The sequence below is a fragment of the Macaca nemestrina genome, chromosome 1 (assembly GCF_043159975.1).
Source record: "Macaca nemestrina isolate mMacNem1 chromosome 1, mMacNem.hap1, whole genome shotgun sequence".
Taxonomy (NCBI): domain Eukaryota; kingdom Metazoa; phylum Chordata; class Mammalia; order Primates; family Cercopithecidae; genus Macaca; species Macaca nemestrina.
In genome coordinates, this window is record NC_092125.1 from 17,744,161 (window position 1) to 17,769,857 (window position 25,697).

Genomic DNA, 25,697 nt, shown 5'->3' on the forward strand with positions numbered 1-25,697 from the left:
CGTTAAGTAAAATAGTGTGATTTATCTAGCGTTTTCTGTTTGTTCAGGATTGCTTTGCCTGTTTGACCTCTTTTTTGGTTTCATATGATTTTTAGAATTGTTTTTCCTATTTCTATGAAAAATATCATTAGTATTTAATATGGATTGCTTCGAATGTGCACATTACTTTGGACAGTATGTCTCTTTATTCTTCTTTAATGTGGAACAGTTCCTCAGCCTTTGTCTTTCATGACATTGACATTTTTGAAGAATATATTTCAGTTGTTTTATAGGATGTTCTTCACTTCATGTTTGTCTAATGTTTCCTCATGATTAGATTCAAATGCAGGTAATGCATTCTCTGGCCCAAATACCACATAAGTGCTATCCTTCTCAGGATATCACACTTGGAGACACATGATATAAATTGGCCCTTGGTTATTAATATTAATTTTGATGACCTAGTCAAGATATTGTCTTGTTTCTGCACTGTATAGTTACTATTTTCCACTGTGCAACTAAGTAGAAGCACTTTAAGACCTCATCAAAGTATACGTATCATTCCTTGACAATTCTTGCCCAAACCAGAATGGAATCTACCCAGCCCCACCACTCACTCCAAACTTAACAATTAGAATTTTGAGTAAAGGCCTTCTTGTATTTATTTATTATTTAATTTATTAATTTATTTATTTCTGAGACAGAGTCTTGCTCCGTTGCCCAGGCTGGAGTGCAGTGGTGCCATATTGGCTCACTGCAACCTCCACCTCCCGGGTTCAAGTTATTCTTCTGCTTCACCCTCCCAAGTAGCTGGGATTACAGACACGTGCCACCACGCCCGGCTAATTTTTGTATTTTTAGTAGAGACATGGTTTCACCATGTTGGCCAGGCTGGTCTGGAACTTCTGACCTCAAGTGATATGCTCGCCTCAGCCTCCCAAAGTGTTGGGATGACCGGCGTGAGCCACCGCGCCTGGCTGTTTTATTCATTTAATCATCAGTATAGACTCATGGATTTAATTGAATTTAATACATTATATATTATTACCATCCTTATTTATTGTGATGCTCAAATTGTCCCAGACTTGGATGATGAGAGCCCCTTTGAGCTGACTTCTGTGTCTATTCATGGATAGACTGGAATGGGAGCCATAATTTTTTGTTTGAACATTTTATTACTTTCTAAGATGTTCCATGCTCATCTGTGCCTGGAATTAGTCATTTCTTCTGTGCCCCAAACCTGGGATTAGTCATTTCTTCAAGGACCCTGCATCCTTTTAGTGGGTAAAGATATCTGGGAAACCAAAATTTATTAACTAAGTGTGCTGATTGCAACTGGTGTCATTATTTCCAGTTCCTTTCAACTGACAGAGGTAGCTAGGAAATCATCAGTTTATACTGATAATTCCAATTACAAATATATTAAACAACTTGGTACTGTCCCACAGGTCACTTTTTTTCTTTTCAGTCTTTTTCCCCCTTGAATGCTTCCGCTTGAAAGCTTTTTTAAAAAAGTATTTTTTATTTGATTTGATTTATTTTTTGAGACAGAATCTCACTCTGTCTCCCAGGCTGGAGTGCAGTGGCATGATCACAGCTCACTACAGCCTTGACCTCCTGGACTCAGACAATCCTCCCATCTCAGCCCCCCAGGTAGGTGGTACTACAGGTGTGCACCACCATGCTTGGCATTTTTCTTTTTTATTTATTATTATTATTTTTTTGAGACAGAGCTTCACTTTTGTTGCCCAGGCTGGAGTGCAATGGCACGATCTCAGCTTACTGCAACCTCCGCCTCCCGGGTTCAAGCGTTTCTCCTGCCTCAGCCTCCCAAGTAGCTGAGATTACAGGCATGTACCACCACGTCAGGCTAATTTTGTGTTTTTAGTAGAGACCAGGTTTCTCTATGTTGGTAAGGCTGGTCACAAACTCCTGACCTCAGGGGATCCACCCACCTCAGCCTCCCAAAGTGCTGGGGTTACAGGCATGAGCCACTGTGTCCGGCCCATACTCAGCATTTTTTGTACTTTTTGTAGAGATGGGGATTCACCGTGTTGCCTAGACTGTTCTCAAACTCCTGGGCTCAAGCAATCTGCTTGCCTCAGCCCCTCAAAGTGCTGGGATTAGAGGTATGAGCTCCCGCGCCTGGCCCTAAAAGCATTTCTATTGTTATATATTCAGGTTCATGATCTTTACTTTTATAATGTTTAACGTGCTAATAATTCTATGCAGTGAAATGTTTCATTTCAGATACTGTCTTTTTCAGCTCTGAAATTTCCATTTGGCTTTTTCTTTTTATATCTTACATTTCTCAACTCATTGTACCTACCTTTTCCTTTACGTCCTTGAGCATATTCATAAAAGGTATTTTAGGCCAGGCACAGTGGCTCACACCTGTAATCCCAACACTTTGGGAGGCCAAGGCAGGCAATCACTTGAGGTCAGGAGTTCAAGACCGGCCTGGCGAACACGGTGAAACCCCGTCTCTACTAAACATACAAAAAAATTAGCTGGGTGTGGTGGCAGACGCCTGTAATCCCAGCTACTGGAGAGGCTGAGGCAGGAGAATCACTTGAACCCGGAGACAGAGGTTGCGGTGAGCCGAGATCGTGCCACTGCACTCCACCTTGGGTGACAGAGCAAGACTCCATCTCAAAAAAAAAAGATATTTTAGAGGATTTATCTACTAATTCCATACTTTCTGGTCTGTTGCAAGTGAACCAATTTTTCTTTGCTTATGGATCACATTTTTCTTCCTCTGTGCATGTTTAGTAATATTTAATTGGATGTTGAAAATTGTCAATTTTTTTTGTTGAGTGCCAGATTTTGTTGTCTTTCCTTAAAGAGGGCTGGATTTATTCTGGTAGGGAGTTATATCTTTTTTTAAAGCTTTAAAAAGCTTTGCATGTTGCGTGGATTTTTTCCATTGTTTCATTTATCTTCTTCAGAGACTTCAATTATATGTATATTGTATTCTGTGTGGATGCCTGTTTTCCATTTCCATCACATTCTGCCTGATCCATTTTTTTCTTTTTTCTTTTTTTTTTTCTTTTTGAGACGGAGTCTCCTTATGTCACCCAGGCTGGAGTGCAATGGTGCCATCTAGGCTCCCTGCAACCTCCACCTCCCAGTTTCAAGTGATCCTCCTACCTCAGCCTCCCAAGTAGCTGGGATTACAGGGATGCATCACCACCAGGCTAATTTTTGTACTTTTAGTGGAGATAGGGTTTCACCATGTTGGCCAGGCTGGTCTCAAACTCCTGACTTCAAGTGATCTTCCCGCCTTGGCCTCCCAAATTGCTGGGATTACAGGTGTAAGCCATCGTGCCCGGCCTGGGAGGAGACTTTCATCAGGTAAGTATTGTTTTTGAATGTATGATTCTAAGTGGTTTTTTGTTTGTTTGTTTTTTGTTTTTTTGAGACGGAGCCTTGCTCTGTTGCCCAGGCTGGAGTGCAGTGGTGCAATCTCGGCTCACTGCAAGCTCCGCCTCCTAGGTTCACATCATTCTCCTGCCTAAGCCTCCTGAGTAGCTGGGACTACAAGCACCCGCCACCGTGCCTAGCTAATTTTTTGTATTTTTAGTACAGATGGGGTTTCACCATGGTCTCCATCTCCTGACCTCGTGATCCACCCGCCTTGGCCTGCCAAAGTGCTGGGATTACAGGCGTGAGACACCACGCCCAGCCTCTAAGTGGTTTTTAAAAATTATTTTTACTTGCTTGTCTATCCTTGCAAATAGATACTTAAATATTAGGGCATAAAGGGGCATGATGCATGCAACCTACTCTGAAATGGTTCAGAAAAAAAACAATAATATGGATATAGATAAGATATATATATGTAGAGGGAATGATAAAACAGGTTTAAATTAATAAACTTAAGGGATATAGAGAAGTTCTCTTTATTATTCTCGCAAATTTTCTGGAACTTTGTGATTCTTTCAAAATAAAAGTGAGGCAGGAGAAGAGTACCTGGAGGCAAAAAATCTAAGGTGGTTTCACACCGACTTTCTAGAACTAAATTGAAAGGAAACGCAAAACTTTCCGCGCCTAAATAACAAAAGGACCTTTTCTGCCTGGCAGATGGGAAATTGGCTGCCTGTAACAAATCAGACTGATTGCAGGTAGAGTCTTCACTGGCAACTTTGTAACTTCACCCTAACCTCTGATTGCAACCAATCAGATGTTTGCACAGGAGTGTGACCTTTGTTACTTCACTTCAGCCACTGGTTGGCTGCTTTCTGCGACCAATCAGACTGATTGCGGGCCACCACTTCATTTACATGAAGTGACCATGAAGTAACCAATGCGAAACTTCTAGGGGGCATTTGAACCCAAGAAGATTCTGTATCGGGGCCCTCAAGCTGCTGCTTGGGTCCTCTTCCACAGTGTGGAGTGTACTTTTGTTTTCAATAAACCCCTGCATTCTTTTGTTGCTTCATTCTTTGCTTTGCTGGGCATTTTGTCCAATTCTTTGTTCAAAACGCCGAGAACCTGGACAACTTGCAGTCACGACCCACTACCAGTGACAAAAGCTTAAAAATAGTCTATTCATGACTAAATACAGAAACCATAACTTGCCTCCTTTGATAACCATTAAATACTTATGTAGAAGTTATTGATGAGGAATTTATGGGGAGGTGGAGCAAAGGTCACTCTTGCTAGGCTTTAGCAAAGAGACTGGTGGCATTTGCCCCTGCCCAAGAGGATCTGTGGAACTTTGAACTTGAGAGAGATGATTTAGGGTATCTGGTGGAAGAAATGTCTAAGCAGCAAGGTGTTCAAGATATGAACTGGCTTTTTCTGAAAGCATGCAGTCATCTGCATTCACAAAAAGATTATCTGAAATTGGAACTTATGTTTAAAAGGGAAGTAGAGCATAAAAGTTTGGAAAACTTGCAACATGACCATGCCTTAGAAAAGAAACTCATTTTCTGGGGAGAAATTCAAGCCTTCAGATGCAGAAATTTGCAAAGAGAAGCCAAATGTTAATAGCCAAGACAATGGGGAAAATGTCTCCAGAGCATTTTAGAGACCTTCAAGGCAGTCCCTCCCATTACAGGCCTGGAGACCTAGGAGGGAAAAATGGTTTCCTGGGTGGGGTCCAGGGCCCTGCTTCTCTGTGCAGCCTTAGGACATGGTGCCCGGCATCCCAGCTGCTCCAGCTCCAGCTGTGGCTAAAAGGGGACAAGGTACAGCTTGGGCCATTGCTTCAGAAGGTGCAAGCCCCAAGCCTTGGTGGCTTCCACATGGTGCTGGGCTTGTGCATATGCAGAAGACAAGCACTGAGCTTTGGAAGCCTCTACCTAGGTTTCAGAGAATGTATGGAAATGCATGGATATCTAGCAGAAGTCTGCTGCAGGGGCAGAGCCCTCATGGAGAACTTCTACTAGGACAACACGGAGTGGAAATGTGAGGTTGTAGTTCCCACAGAGTTCCCGCTGGGGCACTGCCTATTGGAGCTGTAAGAGGACTGGCCTGCTGCAGTGGCTCATGCCTGTATTCCCAGCACTTCAGGAGGCTGAGGTGAGCAGATCACCTGAGGTCAGGAGTTTCAGACCAGCCTGGCCAACATGGCAAAACCACAGCTCTACTAAAAATAGAAAAATTTGCTGGGCATGGTGGTGGGCACCTGTAATCCCAGCTACTCTAGACGCTGAGGCAGGGAGAATTGTTTGAACCTGGGAGGTAAAGGTTGCAGTGAGCCGAGATCACGTCATTGCCTGGGCGATAGAGCGAGACTCCATCTCAAAAAAAAAGAGTCACTATCCTCCAGATCTCAAAAAAAAAGAGTCACTATCCTCCAGATCCATGGAGAAGCTGCAGGCACTCAATGCCAGCCTGAGAAAGCAGTTCTAGGGGCTGTACCCTGTGGAACCACAGGGGCAGAATTGCCCAAGGACTTGGGAGCCAACCCCTTGCATCACTGTGCCCTGGATGTGAGACATGGAGTCAAAGGAGATTATTTTGCAGCTTTAAGATTTAACGAGTGCCCTGCTGGGTTTTGGACTTGCATGGTGCCTGTGGAGCCCCTTTGTTTTGGCCAATTTCTACCATTTGGAACAGGAACATTTACCCAATGCCTGTACCCCCATTATATCTTGGAAGTAACTACTTGCTTTTGATTTTACAGGCTCATAGGCAGAAGGGACTTGCTGTCTCAGACTTTGTACTCCCACTTTTGAGTTAATGCTGGGATGAGTTAAGACTTTGGGGGACTGTTGGGAAGGCATGATTGGTTTTGAAATGTGAAAAAGACACGAGATTTGAGAAAGGCCAGGGGTGGAATGATGTGGTATGCCTCTGTGTCCCTATCCAAATCTCATCTTGAATTGTAATCCCCATGTGTCAAGAGCCTGGTGGGAGGTGACTGGACCATGGGGGCAGTTTCCCCCATGCAGTTCTAGTGATAGCGAGTTCTCATGAGATCTGATGGTTTAAAACTGTTTGGCAGTTCCTCCCACCTCCATCCGCCATGTAAGATGTGCCTTGCTTCCCCTTTGCCTTCCACCATGATTGTAAGTTCCCTGAGGCCTCCCTAACCATATGGAACTGTGAGTCAGTTAAACCTCTTTTGTTTATAAGTTGCCCAGTCTCACGTAGTTTCTGTCTTTTTAATTTTTATTTATTTATTTATTTTTGAGATGGAATCTTGCTCTGTCACCCAGGCTGGAGTGCAGTGGCATGATCTTGGCTTACTGCAACCTCCGCCTCCTGGGTTCAAGCAATTCTCCTGCCTCAGCCTCCCGAGTAGTTGGGATTACAGGCACCCACCACCACGCCCAGCTAATTTTTGTATTTTTAGTAGAGATGGGGTTTCACTATGTTGGTCAAGCTGGTCTTGAACTCCTGACCTCAGGTGATCTGCCTGCCTCGGCCTCCTAAAGTGGGTAGTTTCTTTATTGCACAGTGAAAATGGACTAATACACAGGGAAAAGAATTAGATGACTTAAAAACACAATATTTTGACCATCCATTCTTAATTGGATATATTATGTAGACAAAAAGAATGCAATAAAATATTAAACTGCATTCAGTAATTAGTCTTGTTGGTAGTAGTAACATTGGTATTGTATCGTGAAACTATTGTAATTATTTTTTAGAATATAGCAGATAAGTAATTATGTAAATGTCATTAGGAAACAAAATGTTCAGTACAGGTTGAGCATCCCTAATCCGGAAATTCAAAATCCAAAATGCTCCAAAATCTGGATCTTTTTGAGGTCAACATGACATCTCAAGTGGAAGATTCTACCTCTAACCTCATGTGATGGGTTGTAATAAAAACACAGGCAAAACGGCTTCATGTGCAAAATTATTGAAAATATTGAATAAAATTACCTTCAGGTTTTGTGTGTAAGGTGTATATGAAACATAAATGAATTCTGTGTTTAGATTTGGGTCGCATCCCCAAGATATTGCTTTATGTATGTGCAAATATTCCAAAATCTGAAAATATCAGAAACACGTCTGGTTCCAAGCATTTTGGATAAATGCTTCTCAACCTAAGAAAAAAAAATTACAAATATAAAATCAAAGAAACTAAGTTGAAACTCTGTAATCTTAAATTTGAATTGGAAGTATCAGTATGAATTCAAGATTTTTTTCTCTTGAAAAAATTATCGATTTCCCAGCTCTATTAGAAAGACTTAGAAGTAATGCCCAGTGGCAATGAGTACTCCTGATTATGGTTTCTGACTGCCATTTCCTACTTAAAGGAACTGAGGCTCTTTGGAGGAATGACTGATTCCATGTCAGGGGCAGGAAATGTACAAAATAAGTTTGGGCCATTTTGTGCCAGAAAGCAAGAAAACTATCAAAGATTAATGTGACCACATCTACAATACATAGGAACCAACTCAAATAATTTCTCACTGGCCAAAAGTGGGACAATTTGAGCATCAAAAAGATTAATGCACTTCAATTATGTGAAAAATACATATATTTACGATAATTTTTTTAAAAAGATCATTAGAAGTTGCTAGGGTACTAACTCATTATTTTGAAAATGGATAAATGAAAAGAAACAAATGTGGACCCTATCTTTTATCTTCAAACTATATTTCAGGATAACCAAAGAGTTAATGAAAAATGTTATGGTAGAATTCCAGCTAATAAATCTAGGAGGAATGTTAGAATTAGAAATTCATTATTTTGCAACCTCTAATGAAATACTGGATTGAGTCACAATTAATGGATGCTAAAATAATCAGGTGATGGTTGATGAAAAATGTAATGTAGGAATCAGGTTGACACCATCTCAACCCATGAGGAATATTTCACCATAAAACGGAACTATCAGCCATATGTGCCTCATGATGTGATGTAAGAGGAAGTACACAGCAACTACCACGAAGTATGCTTACCTAAAATATAGAACCTCAATCTAATAAAAATCCTAGATCTGACTACCTATTTGCAGAAATAGGAGTAATATCACAAGGAAGTAATCAGCTAAATCTAGAATATGGGACATTCGGTAGTACAAATGGCCTGGTTTCTACAATAAACCTATGGTATGAAGGGTGAGGTGCTGGTAAAATTGAGTAAAAGGGACTTAAGAAATATGACAATTTGTGATGATATTAGGTGGGGTGGGGTGGGGGAAGAAACAACTAAGTACAATGTATGGACTTGTTAGGATCTTGAATAAAGCAACTGTAAACAGAATCTTTGATATAATCGGAAAAAATTTAATACTTGGGGGGTGATGGATAGTATTGAGATTTTTCTTAATTTTGTGTGATAATGGCATGGTGGATACGATTTTTGAAAGTTCTTAACAGTTGTGCATATTGAAGTTGGGATATGCTTTATAATACTTTAGCAAAAAAAGTGGGGGACATAGTAGGGAGGAGGGTAGGGAAGAACTGTCTGTCAACAAATGTTGATAATTGTTGAAGCTGAAAACTGTTGAACTTACTAGGGCTGAGGCTGATTATACGATTACCTCTCTTTTTGCATATGTTTAACTTTTCCCATAAGAAAATGTTTTAGGAAAAATTATCTAGCTTTCTCCAACCTGGGTTGGTTGGTATAAGTTACTGATTGTGACTATGCCAAAAGTTGGTTCAACATTAAGGTAATGTTTGTTAGGAAAAAAAATTAGATCAACACATTATTTAGTATCCCAGGTTTTTGAGCATTCATTTAAAAAATTCACTATAATGAGAGAGGATTATACATGTTTGTTATATTTCTGAGATGATCAATTTTAACAGGATTGGTGGTAATTTTTAAATCATAAACTGATAAAGTTTGATGACTGATAAATCTCCCCAATATATAGAAAATCTATTTAATTATTTTGTTTTCATAAGGGAACAACTTTGGTGGAAGGTACAGCTGTCTCTATGTACAAGGAGAAGCACATAGCTCACGTGTGCATCTGGCAGAACCCCCAGTACAGAGGCAAGCAGGTGCTGTTTTCCAATGACACCTACTTGTGTGTGTCCTAATACTATAGTTAGAAAATGGCTCAGATTTTTGAGTTGCTTTTCCCAGAACTCAAAGATCGTCTTCCTGTTTATCTTGGTGGAATGCCTATGCTATACTTGTGATTTTTCTGTTCTCTGTAACCTATTAAAACAAGATTGTCACAGATGGGGAAACAAGAGGTCATTAGTTAACAATCAGATATTTGATTTCTTGAGCAGAAAAGATACTCTGTTGTGTTTTTAAAAACATTTTTAAAGGAGAAATGGGGCTACTCCTTGGAAGGCAGATACTTGTTCACTGGGCTTTCCTCAAGAGTCAACACAGTCGTTTCTAAATTCATTTCCTCCTTCAACTCTGTTCTTGTAGTTAACATAAGCTTTGCCTCTTTTAATTCTTGTCAGTTCACAGTGGTTACTTCTTTATAGCTTAATACTGCCAGAAGAGCAAAGGGAAGCCAAATAGGTGGACAATTAGCTTTTGTCTAACTTGGTATGATATGGAGAGGAAAGCACTCTTTAATTCATTCTTCAGTTTCTAGAACAGTAGCTCTTGATTAGGTTAGGGGCAGAAAAAACATTTGTAATAATTTCTGGCTTTGAGAGACACAAGCCTTTGTCTGCCCCAGAGTATTAGTTAACCCACCTAGTGCTCCTAATCATATATTAAGGATTGGGAAGGACATTCATTGCCTCACTCTCTGTTTCACCTTCTGTAAAACTGGTAGAATAATAGTACCCATTACATAGCATTGTATGATGATTAAATTAGTTAATATTTTTAAAATGCTTAGAACACAGATTGGGCACATAATAGCAAGCACCACATGTGTTTATAAGATAAATTCCTTTGTGCTGCCTTCCGTTAAAGTTTAAATAAGTAAATAAATAAATTAAATACTTGCATGACATTTTGAAGTCTCTCTACAACATCTGAGTAAGTGGTGGCTGCGACAATGCTACTGGAGTTCCAGAATCTTGTTGGTGACAAGATTGTTCACCAGCATATGGTGTGGTGAAAACTCACTAACTTGCAATTAGTTCAGATTATTAAGCCTGAATAGGTGAAAATCCTGAAATCAAGGATCTTTGGAACTATTTGAAATCAGTATTTTATATTTGCCTGTTCTATTCATTAAAATGTTGCAAGTGTTCTATTTGATGGATTAAGTATATTTAGGATATACATGTTCAATTTGTGATTTTGTATACTTAATTGGAACAAGAAAGCTAATAAAGGTTTTGCTATAGGGAATCTATTCTTTTAAGTAAACTTCAATGAAAATGTATTACTAGAGCATATAGAGAGGTAAATAATTTGTGGACACACCATAGACTGAAATAGTAAATTTAAAAGAAATTGTTGGAAGAATCAAGTGTTTGTGGAATGAGTCCTCCTAGTAAAGTTCCTGCTCTTGTGAATAATTAAGCATCATTTATAATTACTACAGTAAAAGGAAGCCTAAGAAGTATTAGACTCTACTTGTATTTAAATTACACTTTACTAATTTATGTGTATGAAAAATCTTTTAAAAGCTTATTTTCATAAGCCATGAGATAACTCCTTTACATTTTAAGAATTTCTGAATTTGCTTGTATTTTATTAGTGCAAACGGCAGAGCTAGCAATTCCTTTTTCTGTGTTCCCATTCCATCCTATTCATCCCTCTTTTAGGAAACTCTGAACTCTGGATTGTCCTTGTTTACATATCTGTCTCCTGCACTGGACTGTGTGTCTCTGAGTGTAGTATGACGAATTCATTTGTTTGTCAAGGATAGTCTAGCACATGGTATACTCTCAATACATTTGTTGAACAGCCTAATTAGTAATGTCTGCAACAATGACATTTCACTATATTTAATAAAGCTCTGGGAAAGTAGGATACACATAAGACAGGTCCAGGTCTAAATTATTTACAGAAACTTGGATTTTTAGTTCGGTTTGAAATTTGAAGATGTGAGTAGATTTAATCTCAGTTTCCCAAAGGACAAGCTAATCGGAATTATCATCCTCTTTCACTTGATTGGATCCCCAGAATGCCATTAACGGATGCAGCAGAATTTTTTAACAGTTTTAAATTCTGTATATTTGATGAAGAGGTTTTATATTTTTGGATTCAAGCCTCTTTTTAAACTTCTACAATGTGGTTCACAATAATTCCTCATATCCTGCTTTTGAAATATATATTGCAGCTTTCGTAAGTTGGGAAGGTTACATTTCAAGGACTAAAGTTACAGTATACTCAAGGGGTACACAAGCCTAGCACCGCATTTTCCAGAGTGTTCGATAAAGATTGTTAAACTCTAAATCACAGGCCTTTTAATTCTTAAGATAAATAGCAGCAGAAAGAAACATCTTTGGCTTATTTCTGGTAAGGTTTTTATGCTCTATAAAACAAAGAATTGTATTCATCCGCGCAGCACAGATTCTATTAAAAATAAATGTGAGAGTTGTTAATGTAGTACTGCTCATTTACCACCAAAATTCACTCTTCAGGAATAATTCCATCAGTTTAAATTGGATATTGGAATGAGCATTGATTACCTCATGTAATTTGGTAGCCCAAAATTTCTTCATGGAGTTTTGAAGTCACCGGGATTTCAAAGGTTTTAATGAGTTTTTAATTTTTTTAAAACCCTCAAATTTCATTACCTTTAAATTAGGTTGAAACGGGGCGCAAGAGATTGGATTAACACCACAGTAATACTTACTTTGTTCTTAACCATTTCAGGGCTTCTTGAAATAGAGACTGTATGGTGTAATGGAAAAAGCCTTGGAATCTGAGAGCCTGATTCCTGGATTCAGTCCCAGTTCTGCGTGACCTTGGACAAGTTACTTTACTTCTCTGAATTTCCGTTTCCTCCTCTGCAAAATGAGGATAGCAACAGCCACCTTGCAACCCTTACTGGAGCGCGCCCCGCACACCCCGCGCCTGCCTCGAGGAAGAGCAGCCATGATTACGACGCCGCCGCCGCCGCTCCGCTACCCGCTTGCGGCTGGCGCCCTCCCCCAGCAGGTGTAGGCGCTGCCGCGCTGCCCCACGCCTTTCCGCAGCTCGCGGGCCTGCGCTTCGGCGTCCCCAAGGAGGCCGCTGCAGGCTGAGGTAGCGCACCGGCCTCTCGCGTCCCAGTCCCGCCCTGGGCGGAGGCAGTGCCGGCGACCCAGCTCGGAGGCCGAGGCCCGGCCCCACCGAGTGCGGAGGAGCGCAGGCGGCCCCCGCCCCTCGGCCCTCCCCCCCGGCCCTCCCTCCGCCCCCTCCGCCCTTGCGCGCCGCCCGCCCGGGTCGCCGCGGGGCCGTGGTGTACGTGCAGAGCGCGCAGAGCGAGTGGCGCCCGCATGCCCTGCGCTCCTCCACAGCCTGGGCCGGGCCGCCGGGGAGGCTGAGGCGGCGGCGGCGGCGGCTGAGGGGGCCGGTCTTGCGCTCCCCAGGCCCGCGCGCTTGAGTCCAGGTTGCCATTCGCCGCACAGGCCGCATTCTCTCAGCCCTCGGCAGCGATGAGGCGCTGAGGCGGCCGCCGGCGCTGCGCCGGAGACTAGGACTCGGAAGCGGCCGGGCCGAGGGCGCGGGGTACCGGCCTCCCTGAGGCGAGGGTAGCGGGTACATGGCGCAGTAACGGCCCCTATCTCTCTCCCCGCTCCCCAGCCTCGGGCGAGGCCGTCCGGCCGCCACCCCTCTTGCTTGGCCGCCGCCGCCGCCGCCGCTGCCGCCGCCGCCGCCGCCGCCATGGCCAATGACAGCGGCGGGCCCGGCGGGCCGAGCCCGAGCGAGCGAGACCGGCAGTACTGCGAGCTGTGCGGGAAGATGGAGAACCTGCTGCGCTGCAGCCGCTGCCGCAGCTCCTTCTACTGCTGCAAGGAGCACCAGCGTCAGGACTGGAAGAAGCACAAGCTCGTGTGCCAGGGCAGCGAGGGCGCCCTCGGCCCCGGAGTGGGCCCGCACCAGCACTCCGGCCCCGCGCCGCCGGTTGCAGCGCCGCCGCCCAGGGCCGGGGGCCGGGAGCCCAGGAAGGCAGCGGCGCGCCGGGACAACGCCTCCGGGGACGCGGCCAAGGCAAAAGCAAAGGCCAAGTCCCCGGCCGACCCCGCGGCGGCCGCGTCGCCGTCTCGCGCGGCCCCGGGCGGCCAGGGCTCGGCGGTGGCTGCCGAGGCCGAGCCCGGGAAGGAGGAGCCGCCGGCCCGCTCATCGCTGTTCCAGGAGAAGGCGAACCTGTACCCCCCGAGCAACACGCCCGGGGATGCGCTGAGCCCCAGCGGCGGCCTGCGGCCCAACGGGCAGACGAAGCCCCTGCCGGCGCTGAAGCTGGCGCTCGAGTACATCGTGCCGTGCATGAACAAGCACGGCATCTGTGTGGTGGACGACTTCCTCGGCAAGGAGACCGGACAGCAGATCGGCGACGAGGTGCGCGCCCTGCACGACACCGGGAAGTTCACGGACGGGCAGCTGGTCAGCCAGAAGAGCGACTCGTCCAAGGACATCCGAGGCGATAAGATCACCTGGATCGAGGGCAAGGAGCCCGGCTGCGAAACCATTGGGCTGCTCATGAGCAGCATGGACGACCTGATCCGCCACTGTAACGGGAAGCTGGGCAGCTACAAAATCAATGGCCGGACGAAAGTAAGTGTGTGCTGCGGGTTTGTGCTGGACAGACCCTTCTCGGCGGGCAGCCCCTGCCTGCGACTGTAACCGCCTAGGCTGAGAAGCAGCATTCCTCTGTATAGAAAGGACTCGTTGTGTAGCACCCCGTAAGGAAGACGGACAGAATTTGTAGTGGCTGTTTATCTAGTTAGCCCCTTTGTGTCCGCTGTTTTCCACTTACTGCCCGTTCACAAACTTCTCCGGCTAATTGCATGGTTTTCTGGCTAAACGTAGGCTCTTTAACTTTGCTATTTTCTTTCTTCCATTTCACTGTTGGTCACAATTCAAACCTTAGTGGCGTTTTAGCCACCCAGTGAGGGGGTGTTAGAGTACCACCCAAACCAAGTCCTGGTTCTGCATGTGCCTTGTGTTTGCATATGCTCTTGAATTTCCTATGGTGTCTGAACCACTCATCACATTTTGATTGAGAGTCAAACGCTATGTGCAGTGAAGTTTGCCAGCTGACCACAAAAAGGTAAATTTAAAATACGCATTTAGTCGAAAGACTGTCTATATTCAGGAAGAGCTTGGCTACTCACCTCCCCCTCTTATAGCTCTTATCCCTTACCCTGTTCCTACTGTTTTGAAACCCTTTACAAAAAGGGGAAAGAAGTATTTCCGTTTTCAGACTTCTCAGTGTAGGTAGGCTACATTTTTAGCATAAGTTTCCTTTATTTGCTTTGTTAATGTAATCCTTCTGTTGAAAACTGTTTTGTAACTTCCTGGAAAAAACAAAACAAAACAAACAAAAACAACCACAACATGGAATTGGAGCAGGAGGCTCGTTTTATCCTCCCAATTTGGTGAGTTTCTGTTTTCTCTTTACCGTTGCGGTTTTTCCTCCACAGATTCTTCACTTCCTACCTAGTCTATTCCTAGCTCTTTCCTCCCTCATGATAAACAGTAGACTCTTTCCTCCTTAATACTCTCTTGCAGCTTTTTTTCATTTTACTTCTCAGATCTTGATCTTTTCTGTGTATATAGCTGCTCCCAGGCCGCCCTCCTTCACCATCAGTCTCTGTCTGATTTTGTGAGTTTTGAGAGATTGACCTGGGAGAGCATCACAGTTGCATGTTTGTACACACACGCTGACTCTTAACCAGTGGTTCTTTTTTATGTGTGCGTCAGATCATTTACTTTGACAGTCATTACATGTGATTCTCAGGCTGCCCGAAAGGCTGAACATAGGCAGGGAGAAAGTTACAAACATGAAAATGTGGGGAAAAATACAATGTGAAGTCTAATTTACGTATTGCCACTTAATTGCTGGGTGAAGGCACAAGTCTTGATTTCTTGTAGTCTTAAAAAGGAACAGTTGAATAATATTAAACTGGAAGGGAAAGGGGGATCTGATGAAATCTCAGCCTTGGTCTTTCACTAGATTTGCGTTGATATTTTTAAGAAAGAACGTTGTCATGGATCACATCTGAACATAAAATCCCGAGCTCCAGAGCAGGAAAGAAATTAGTTTGAGAGAATAGGGCTATGAAGACTGACCAAAGTATATCGTTGGACATAAGCTTAAATTGGATTCTTGGAGATGATGATGTCCCAAATCGTTCTTGATCTGCTTTCCTTAGTTAATTTAGCTTTCCAAGTTAAGCTGAGACCTCTTTACTCTTTTGTCTTCCTGCTTTCACCTGTCCTTAGAGAAGAGACAGCAGACAGCCTGGCTCTTACAGCAAATGCTTCTCATAGGGATGCTGTTAGAAATAGCTACCTCCTTCCTCAAGAGTTCTAGTTGTTGGGGTTTTAAGTCACCTAACTGTACATATTAGCAGGTAATAAGGGATGGGATGAAGGAGGGATGACCTTTAAACTCTTTGGATTAGATCTTCTGCTTATATTAATTTTAGGAACACAACTTCAGGATCTATAAATGATATTCTGGAATTCCTTTCATTATACTTCTTGGCCTAAAGAAGTTTTCGTAATAGTGTTTCAACGTGTAATTTAAATATTCCTTAAAAAACAAGAGTGTTTGCTTTGTGGAAATGAGAAGGCAGTCAAATAACCACCCACCGTATATTGAGCAACCACAGTGTGTTAGGCATCAGATTAGGGTCAATAGAGATACATTCAGAGTAATTTTTTTTTTTTTTTTTTTTTGAGACAGGGTCTTCCTTTGTCGCCCAAGCTGGAGTACAAGGTGTATAAGCATGGCCCACTGCAGCTTCCACCTCCTAGGCTCAAGCTATCCTGCCACCTCAGCTTCCGAGTAGCTGGTACTGTAGGCACACACCACCATGCTCGGCCACATGAGAAAAAAAAAAGGTTTTTTGTAGAGTCAGGGTCTTGCTGATCATTTGATCTGGAACTCCTGGGCTCAGGTGATCCTCCTGCCTTGTCCTGCCAAAGTACTGTGGTTACAGACTTGAGCCACCTCACCTGGCCACAATAATCTTAATTCTATGAAGCGAGTCGTTTTACTCCTAATTTACATTTGAGGGATTTTCAGCTCAGACTTGGCTAAGGTCTACCACTTACCATAACCCTAGCTGGTGTTCAAACTTACGTCATTCAGATATCAAACCCATGCTCTTTTTTAGCTACACTGGTTATACGTAGAACATTAAATGAGATGTAGATTACTTGGCACCCTGCTGGAACTGCAGTTTGATACATATATTTTGTTGAAAGTGGGTGAATAGCACTAGCTTTATATGTGAGTAATCATACTCTATGGTTGGGCTGTGTAAAAATTAGGTGAGTGTACAATGTTTATTTCAGATAGCAGCTTAAAAGCCACTTTTGTATTTATCCACCTGAATTATGCGCCTGTCAGTATAACTGTTAAGAGATGTCAGAATATGGTTTTTTTATGTGATTGCAGAAGATTTCTGAATTTTATCCTTCGTAACATTATAGTGATTTTAAAAGTTATATGCAGCAAATGTGTAGTGTTTTTCTCATTTCAGCTTTCACAGCAGTAGGCAGGTGGTTGTATTTTTTTTATAGATTAGAAAAGTGGGACTCAGGAAAGTTCACTTGTTGGAAATTCTGCAGCATATTAGGACTTAAATTCAGGTTTTCTGACTAAGAATCCGATGTTCTTTTTATTTACATCATCTATATTGCATGCTCTTCATGTCAGGGCGTGGTAATCAGATGATACATGATTGTCTGTGGCCCATTCAGCGTAGGCTTTGTTTTCCCCTGAATTTCTACTTCAAACATTCTTATCTGGCCACTGTTTATGCAGCTACTTTAAAAAAGGAACCACAAGGGAAAAATGAAGTAATACAGGAGAAAAACAGAAATGTAATTGTAGCCACTGATGTAACCAAGCTCCTGTTTCCACTTTCTCTGGTCTTTTTGGGATTTTCCCCTTTTTGCTGTTACCCTGCCCTTTGATCCTATATCCTTGCTTATGCTTGTTTTCATTAAGAAGACTCTCGATATCCAGTAGAAAGAAACCATAGTCTGCTGTTTTGTGAAGAGTAGTGCGCCTTGACTTGGGGGTACAGGGGTAAGAGGAATGCAGAGGAGTGAGGATCATGGGAAAATGTTGAACTTTTCTGTTGGAGTTTCTTAGCCACTCTGAAGGAAAACATTTTCCCGTTAAAATAGAAATACTAGTATCATATATATAACATTTTTGGAATTTAATCCAAAACTTCATCTGTTCCATTGAAACATACATAAAGAAAAGGAGTAATAAAATAGGTTAGGACCAATAAGCAGCAGATTATGTTACTAAGATTTTTCACTGTTACTGTAGTTAGTCAGCTCTGGCTGATTATGGCTTTTAAGAGCAAAGAATAGGATGAGGAAAATGCTGCTGTTTTATTATCACTAACAGAGATGTGGTGACAATCCTCTTAGATGTTAAAACAAAACTGACCCAGGAAGAGAGCCCTCATCAGTACCAGACCATGCTGGCATCCAGATCTCAAGACTTTCAGCTTCTAGAACTGTGAGAAAATAAACATGTTATTTAAACCTAAATACATAACTAAACCTTTATCTACTTCTGCCATTCTCTTTATACACTTGGGATCCAGGATACACAAATTGAAGTTACTTGTTTAATGATTTTATAACTATGTCAGAATTTAAGTTAAAAGTGAGTTATTCGGTATGTAGAAAGGCTGAAAATAGTACAACTGCAGTAATTCTGCCAGCTATAAGGGACATGTGGACTGAGAGGGTAGTCTTAATAGATTGTGATCAACTATGTGCGAAAACATTTTGTACAGTGAGTTGATGTGTAGTTTACATGTAAACTACTTTAGTTCTAAAGGAATTTTATTTTACGTTAAAAGATTTTTTTAGGCTGGGCTTAGTGACTTACCCCTAAAATCGCAGCATTTTGAGGGGCTGAGGCAGGAGGATCGCTTGAGCCCAGGAGTTCAAGAACAGCTTGGGCAAATGGTGAGACCTTGTCTCTAAAAAAAATTAAAAAATTAACCAGGCATGGTGGTGTGAGCTCGTGGTCTCAGGTGGGAGGATCGCTTGAGCCCAGGTGACAGAACAAAACCCTGTCTCAAAAAAAAAATTTTTATTTATTTTTTTTTTATGTATGTAGCTCTTATCTACTACCTAATAATCTGCAAAAATGCCCACAGAGCCTTAATTACATGGAGGAGGAGGGGATAATAGAGATCATTTTAGCTTTGAAAGATAATGGATTCTGGGCCAGATGTGATAACTCACGCCTGTAATTCCCAACACTCTGGGAGGCTGAGGCAGGAAGATAACTTGAGTTCAGGAATTCAAGACCAGCTTGGGCAACATGGCAAGACCTCATCTCTACTTAAAAAAAAAAAAAAAATTATTAAGAAAGAAAGGGGTCGGGTGCAGTGGCTCACACCTGTTACCCCAGCACTTTTGGGAGGCCGAGGCAGGCGGATCATGAGGTGGAGAGATCAACACCATCCTGGCCAACCAACATGGTGAAATCCTGTCTCTACTAAAAATACAAAAATAAGCTGGGTGTAGTGTTGCAAGCCTGTAGTCCCAGCTACTTGGGAGGCTGAGGTAGGAGAATCGCTTGAACCCGGGAGGCAGAGGTTGCAGTGAGCTGAGATTGTGTCACTGCACTCCAGCCCGGGCGACAGAGTGAGACTCCGTCTCAAAAAAAAAAAAAAAAAGGAAAGAAAGATAATGCATTTGGTTCTGCCATTAGATCTGGGTTGGATTCCGGGTCTGCTATGGTTTCTGTGTCCTTAGTCCAGTTTCTTAATCTCTTGAGTCCTCAGTTGCTCTGTTTATAAAATGGTGTTCAGTGATACCTGTCTTTTTAGCTTCTCAGGCTTGTTGTGAGGTGAACATATAATGCTTCATGTAAAGCAGCTTTTAGATTGTAAAGCGCTGTGCAGAACTGTTCTTAACTATTCTTCCATTTTAAAAATTTGCTGTATTTCTGATTCTTTCTTTTAAGAGTTCTGTGCTTTCCCTGTCTCATTCCCCTCCCATAAACTGGAGAAAAAAGATCTTAGAATGATCACCCATTTTTTTACCCAACCACTTTTCCTGCATTCACACATTTTTTTTAAAAAAGAGAAGAAATAACATATTTTTTTTAAAAAGAAAAAAGTCCCAGAGAGATTAACTTGTTCAGCGTCATAGAGCTGGTGACAAAATCAACAGACCTTTGATTCAGTTCATTCATATCTGTAACTTTATGCTGTATCTCATATAACAATGACATATTTCTACTTAGCTAATTTTGGCATATTTTATGCCTTTTTTTTTTAAAAGGACAGGGTCTAACTTGCACAGGCTGGAGTGCAGTGGTACAGTTATGGCTCACTGCAGCCTCAAGCTCCTGGGCTCAAGCAGTCCTCCCACTTGAGTCTCCATAGTAGCTGGGACTACAGGCATGTGCCAACACACCCGGATAATTTCTTAATTTTTTTTGTAGAGATGGGGTCTCGTTATGTTGTCCAGGCTGTTCTAGAACTGTTGGCCTCAAATGATCCTCCTGCCTTGGTCTCCCAAAGTGCTGGCTCTTGCCTGTAATCTTAGCACTTTGGGAGGCCAGGGTGGGCAGATTTGCTTGAGCCCAGGAGTTCCAGACCGGGGGGCAACATGGTGAAACCCATCTTGAAAAGCAGTACAAAAATTAATCAGGCATGGTGGCACATGAGTGTAGTCCCAGCTTCTTGAGGGGCTGAGGTGGGAAGACCACTTGAGCCTGGGACGTAGAGGTTGCATTGAACTGTGATTGCACCACTGCACTTCATCCAGCCTGGGTAACAGCAAGACCCTGTCTCAAAAAAAAAAAAAAAAAAAAAAAAAAAGTGCTGGGATTACAGGTATGAGCCATCGCACTGGGCCTCTGCCATTTTTGAGAATATGCTTGAACATTTGAGACTTTCTTCTCCCTTTTACTTCTATCATTCTACATGTTGGCTTATCTGACATTCTAGTTTAAATTTTTCTCTTACCTGATTTCCTTAAATTGTCTTTATTCATCTCTTTCCTCTGATACTATTTAAAGCCGTTTGCCCTGACGTAGGCCTACCATCTCTTGTTTCTTTAGTAGGAGCTGTCTTCCTACTCTGTGTTTCTGATTTGCAGTTTACTCCTGTTCTCCTTTCCCTTTTTTTCCCCATCAGGCTTGAAATCTATCTTTGTTCTTCTTCCATGTTTTCTGAAGCCTGTGCCTGTCTGGTATGCCATTGGATTGATGTTATCAGCTTAGTTGTTTTTGTTTAATTTTTCACTTTAGGCCTTTAAAGCTACCCCAACTATTTCAGTCTCCCTTTCATTCAAGCACATTCTTGGGCAGTTTCTGTTTCTTAGATTTTACTTCTGTGCTTACATTCCACCTTCTTTTCCACTATGCCCTCGTTTCCACACTTGGAATATTGTCTGTGACTACATGATGGCATTCAGATAATTTACTAAGCCCATTTTCAGAGCTTGTCTTTGCCTTTTATTTCAGCTAAAACTCTTCCAAAAAAAATTGATATAGATGGTTAACCAAAATCTTCTCTTACAACAGTTTATTTCATGCCTTATGTCCTAGTCAAAACTCAACTTTTCTGCCACTTTTGTACTTCATAATCACATTTTTCCATAACCAATTCACAGTTAGTTTTATTTCTGAAGACCTTGGACAGTATCTGTAGACTTGAGATCACCATAAAGTTTTCATGAGTTTGGAATTCTCATTTTTCTTATGCAGTGTCCCAGGTCCCAGTTCTTTACCAAAGCAAAATATGTGTACTCTTTATCCTTTGTTGTATTCTCTGAGTCCTGTTTTGATAATATTTTCACTCATTTGTTCAACAGATGTTGAGTGCCCTCCACATACAGGCCCTGTTCTAGGAGCTAGGGTGTCCTGAACAACAACAAAAAGCACCCTTTCTCATGGACCTTATCTTCTAGTTGGAGGAAGTGAGGGGTGGGGAGGGACTGTCAGTAAACAAATGTCCAAGTAATACATGGTATGTTAGGTGGTAAATATTAAGATGGAGAATAAGTGAGATAAGGACATAATGACTAGGGAGTACTCTTTTAGATTGATAAAATAAGGTAACAATTAAATAGTGACTTGAATGAAGTAGGAAATTAGTTAATGTGGATATGTGGAAGAGGAGCATTCCGAGGAATGGTATTAAATAGCAAATACAGAGGCACTAACTTGAAATGTGTTTGGTGTGTTCAGAAAACAGCAAGCAGAGCACTTTGGGAGGTCGAGGTGGACGGATCACTTGAGGTCAGGAGTTCAAGACCAGCCTGGCCAACATGGCGAAACCCCATCTCTACTAAAAATACAAAAATTAGCCAGGCGTGATGGTGTGTGCCTGTAGTCCCAGCTACTCTGGAGGCTGAGGCAGGAGAATTACTTGAACCGAGGAGGTGGAGGTGCAGTGAGCCAAGATCATGTCACCACACTCTAACCTGGGCAGCAGAGTGAGACTCTGTCTCAAAAAAAAACAAAACAAAACAAAACAGAAAACACCAAGGAAACTACTGTCAGAGTGAGACTCTGTCTCAAAAACAAAACAAAACAAAACAAAACAGAAAACAGCAAGGAAACCACTGTGGTTATAGTGGAAGGAGTAAAGGATATGGGATTGATATAGTGGGATAGGAAATGAGATCAGTTTGTGTAGGGTTTTACCTTGCAAGCCATGGCAAGGATGCTGGGTTTTATTGTGGGTGATATGGGAGAATTGTTTTAGAAAGATCTCTGTGGCTGTTGTGTAGCAGTAGATGTGGGGTGGAAGGATGGAATCAGGAATACTAGTTAGGAAATGCTTGTAGTAGTCTGGGCACTGGATGATAGGAGCTTAAATTAGAGTAATAGCTATGGAGGTGGTGAGCATTTGTTGAATTCTGGATATATTTTGAAAGTAGAATCAAATGAGATTTGCCTGATATATTAGTATGAAAGAAAGGAAGACTCATTAATGACTTAAAGGGTTTTGACTTGAGTGACTGGAAGGAAATTATTGTTTTATTCTGACCTAACTTTTCTGCTGTTCTTCTCTTGCCCCCACTTTTTCAGTGTTGCCATTTATGATAGCTTGCTCACACTTGTTTCCCAGCTAAGCAACAGGAAAAAAGTTATATGCTCTAGATTTTCACATTCCTTCAAATTGACTGTGTTAGCTAGTACTACTGTTGACCTTCTAGAGAAGAAAGCCCCATCCTTTCTTCTCTAGAGGTTTTATGGTTTCTTTGTGCAGTATGCTCTTATCAGCTCTACCACTGGAACTGCCTACAGGAATTATTGCAGGAAACTTTGCAACACTTTTAGTGTTGTCTGTAAGTATGTCTGTGCTTCCTTGCATGAACCACTCATTCGAGATGGCTTGTAGATCCACCTAAAAATAAATATACAAAGTTTGAACGTTAGGAAACGTTAGAGAAAATTGGATGGTTCAGCATAAGGTAAGCATAGATTTAGATTCAATGTCAAAATGAAGTCAGAAATAAAACATCTTCATTTAAACCTACTGTTGAAAATAAAACTGTTACAGAAAATTGGGAAGAATGGAATGACCATAAAATATCAAAAATAGTTCCATTGACTTATCAGTACATGACTGTGTGATACACATGACTATATGATAGCTTCCTAAAGTAGTAAAGAGGAAGAAAGTTACTGATAGCTTAGGGACTGTATTGGATGATCTGTGAAGATATCAGTGATGTTTGAGCCTTTCATCCCCTTGATGTGGAGCCTGGCACTGGAATTGCAAATAAAAGTACCGAATATAAAATAATACTGATACTATTAAAATTAGAATATCCAGGACTTTTTTTTTTTTTTTTTTTTTTTTGGAGATGGAGTCTCACTCTGTCACCCAGGCTGGAGTGCAATGGCGTGGTCTTGGTTCACTGCAGCCTCTGCCTCCCGGGTTCAAGTGTTTCTCCTCCCTCTGCCTCCTGAGTAGCTGGGACTACAGGCGCCCACCACCACACCTGGCTAATTTTTTTGTATTTTTAACAGAGACAGGGTTTCACTGTGGTGGCCAAGCTGGTCTCGAACTCCTGACCTCGTGATCCTCCCGCCTCGGCCTCCCAAAGTGCTGGAATTACAGGCATGAGCCACCATGCCCAGCCTACTATCCAGGACTTGTAAGCATAGGAAGCCTTGCTTTTGATTCTAAAGTGAGAGAGGATTACAAAAGTATGGGTAAACATTAGATTGTCAGGTATGAAATAATTTTTAAAAATTAAAACCAGAAACGTGAAACATGAACTCCAGAACCCAGGAACCTGTAGTCTCATCTCAATTCAATTTAAGGCTAATTTTCATGTAATAACACCTTGATAGGAAATGTGAAATCTGAGAAGTAAATTGAAAAGGACTAATCATGAGTTTGGGGAATTAAAAGATTGACCATTGTATTTGTCTGTTTTCACACTGTTATAAAGACCTGAGACTGGGTAATTTATAAAGAAAAGAGGTTTAATTGACTTACAGTTCCACATGGCTGAGGAGGCCTCAGGAAACTTACAATCATGATGTAAGGGGAAGTAAGGTACATCTTACATGGTAGCAGGAGAGAGAGCGAAGGAGGAAGTGCTACACTTTAAACCATCAAATCTCATGAGAACTCACCATCACAAGGACGGCATGGGGGAAACTGCCTCCATGATCCAGTTACCTCCCACCATACCCCTCCCTCAACATGGGATTACAATTGGACATGAGATTTGGATGGGGACATAGAGCCAAAGCACATCATTCTGCCCCTGCCCCTCCCAAATCTCATGTTCTTCCATTTCAAAACAGTCATGCTTTCCCAGCAGTCACCCAAAGTCTTGACTCATTCCAGCATTAACTCAAAAGTCCAAGTCTAAAGTATCATCTGAGACAAGGCAAGTAAGTCTCTTCTGCCTATGAGCCTGTAAAATCACAAGCAAATTATTTACTTCCAAGACATGATGGGACTACAGGCATTGGGTAAATGCTTCCATTCCAAAAGGGAGAAACTGGCCAAAACCAAGGGGCTATAGGCCCCCCTGCAAGTCTGAAATCCAGCAGGGCAGCCATTAAAGTTCCAAAATCTTCTGTGAATCCATGTCTCACATCCAGGGCACACTGATGCAAGAGGTGGGCTTCCAAGGCCTTGAGCAGCTCTGCCCTGTGGCTTTGCAGGATACAGCTCCTACAGCTTTTTTCACGAACTGGTGTTGAGTGCCTATGACTTTTCCAAGTGCACGGTGAAAGCTATCAGTTGAGCTACCATTCTGGGATCTGGAGGACAGTGGCCTTCTCTCAGCTCTAGTAGACAGTGCCCCAGTGGGGACTCTCTGTGGGGGCTCCAACCCTACATTTTCCCCCACACTTTCCTAATAGAGGTTCTCCATGAGGGCTTCACCCCTGCAACAGATTGTGCCTGGGTATCCAGGCATTTTCATACATCCTCTGAAATCTAGGTGGAGATTCCCAAACTTCAGTTCTTGCCTTCTGCCTACAGGCCCAGTAACACATGGAAGCCACCAAGGCTTGGGGCTTGCACCCTCTAAAGCAACAGCCCGAGCTGTATCATGGCCCCTTTTAGCCACGCCTGGAGCTAGAGCAGCTGGGACTCAGGGCACCAAGTCTTAAGGCTGCACACAGCAGTGTGACCCTGGTTCTGGCCAGGAAACCGTTTTTTTCCTTTTAGGCCTCAGGCCTCTGATGGAAGGGGCTGCTGGGAAGATCTCAGACATGCCCTAGAGACATTTTTTTCCCATTGGCTTGGCTGTTAACATTTGGCTCCTCATTGCTTATGCAAATTTCTGCAGCAGAAGGCTTGAATTTCTCCCTAGAAAATGGGTTTTTATTTTCTACTACATGGTCAGTGTATCAGTCTGTTCTCACGTTGCTAATAAAGACATACGCAAGATTAGGTAATTTATAAAGGAAAGCGGTTTAATTGACTCACAGCTCAGCATAGCTGGAGAGGCTTCAGGAAAGTTACAATCATGGTGGAAGGGGAAGCAAACATGTCTTCCTTCACATGGTGGCAGGGAGAAGAATGAGTGCCCAGTGAAGGGGGAAGCCCCTTATAAAATCATCAGCTCTCGTGAGAACTCACTATCATGAGAACAGGATGGGGGAAACCACCCCCATAATTCAATTATCTCCACCTGCTCCCTCCCATGACACATGGGGTTTATGGGAACTACAATTCAAAATGATATTTGTGTGGGGACACAGTCAAACCATATTCTGCCCCTGCCCCCTCCCAAAT

At 42.4% G+C, this 25,697-nt stretch overlaps 1 protein-coding gene across 3 annotated transcripts in view; it reads left to right on the forward strand.

Annotated features, from left to right (window-relative positions):
• Window positions 1-12,728: 12,728 nt before the first annotated feature.
• LOC105499175 (egl-9 family hypoxia inducible factor 1) overlaps window positions 12,729-25,697 on the forward strand; it is a 59,940-nt gene continuing 46,971 nt past the window's right edge. For all 3 annotated transcript variants that reach the window (XM_011771659.2, XM_011771660.2, XM_071074361.1), the window contains exon 1: window positions 12,729-14,028. In XM_011771659.2, coding sequence (XP_011769961.1) covers window positions 13,138-14,028 — 891 coding nt within the window. In that variant the 5' untranslated portion in view covers window positions 12,729-13,137. The remainder of the gene's footprint in view (window positions 14,029-25,697) is intronic.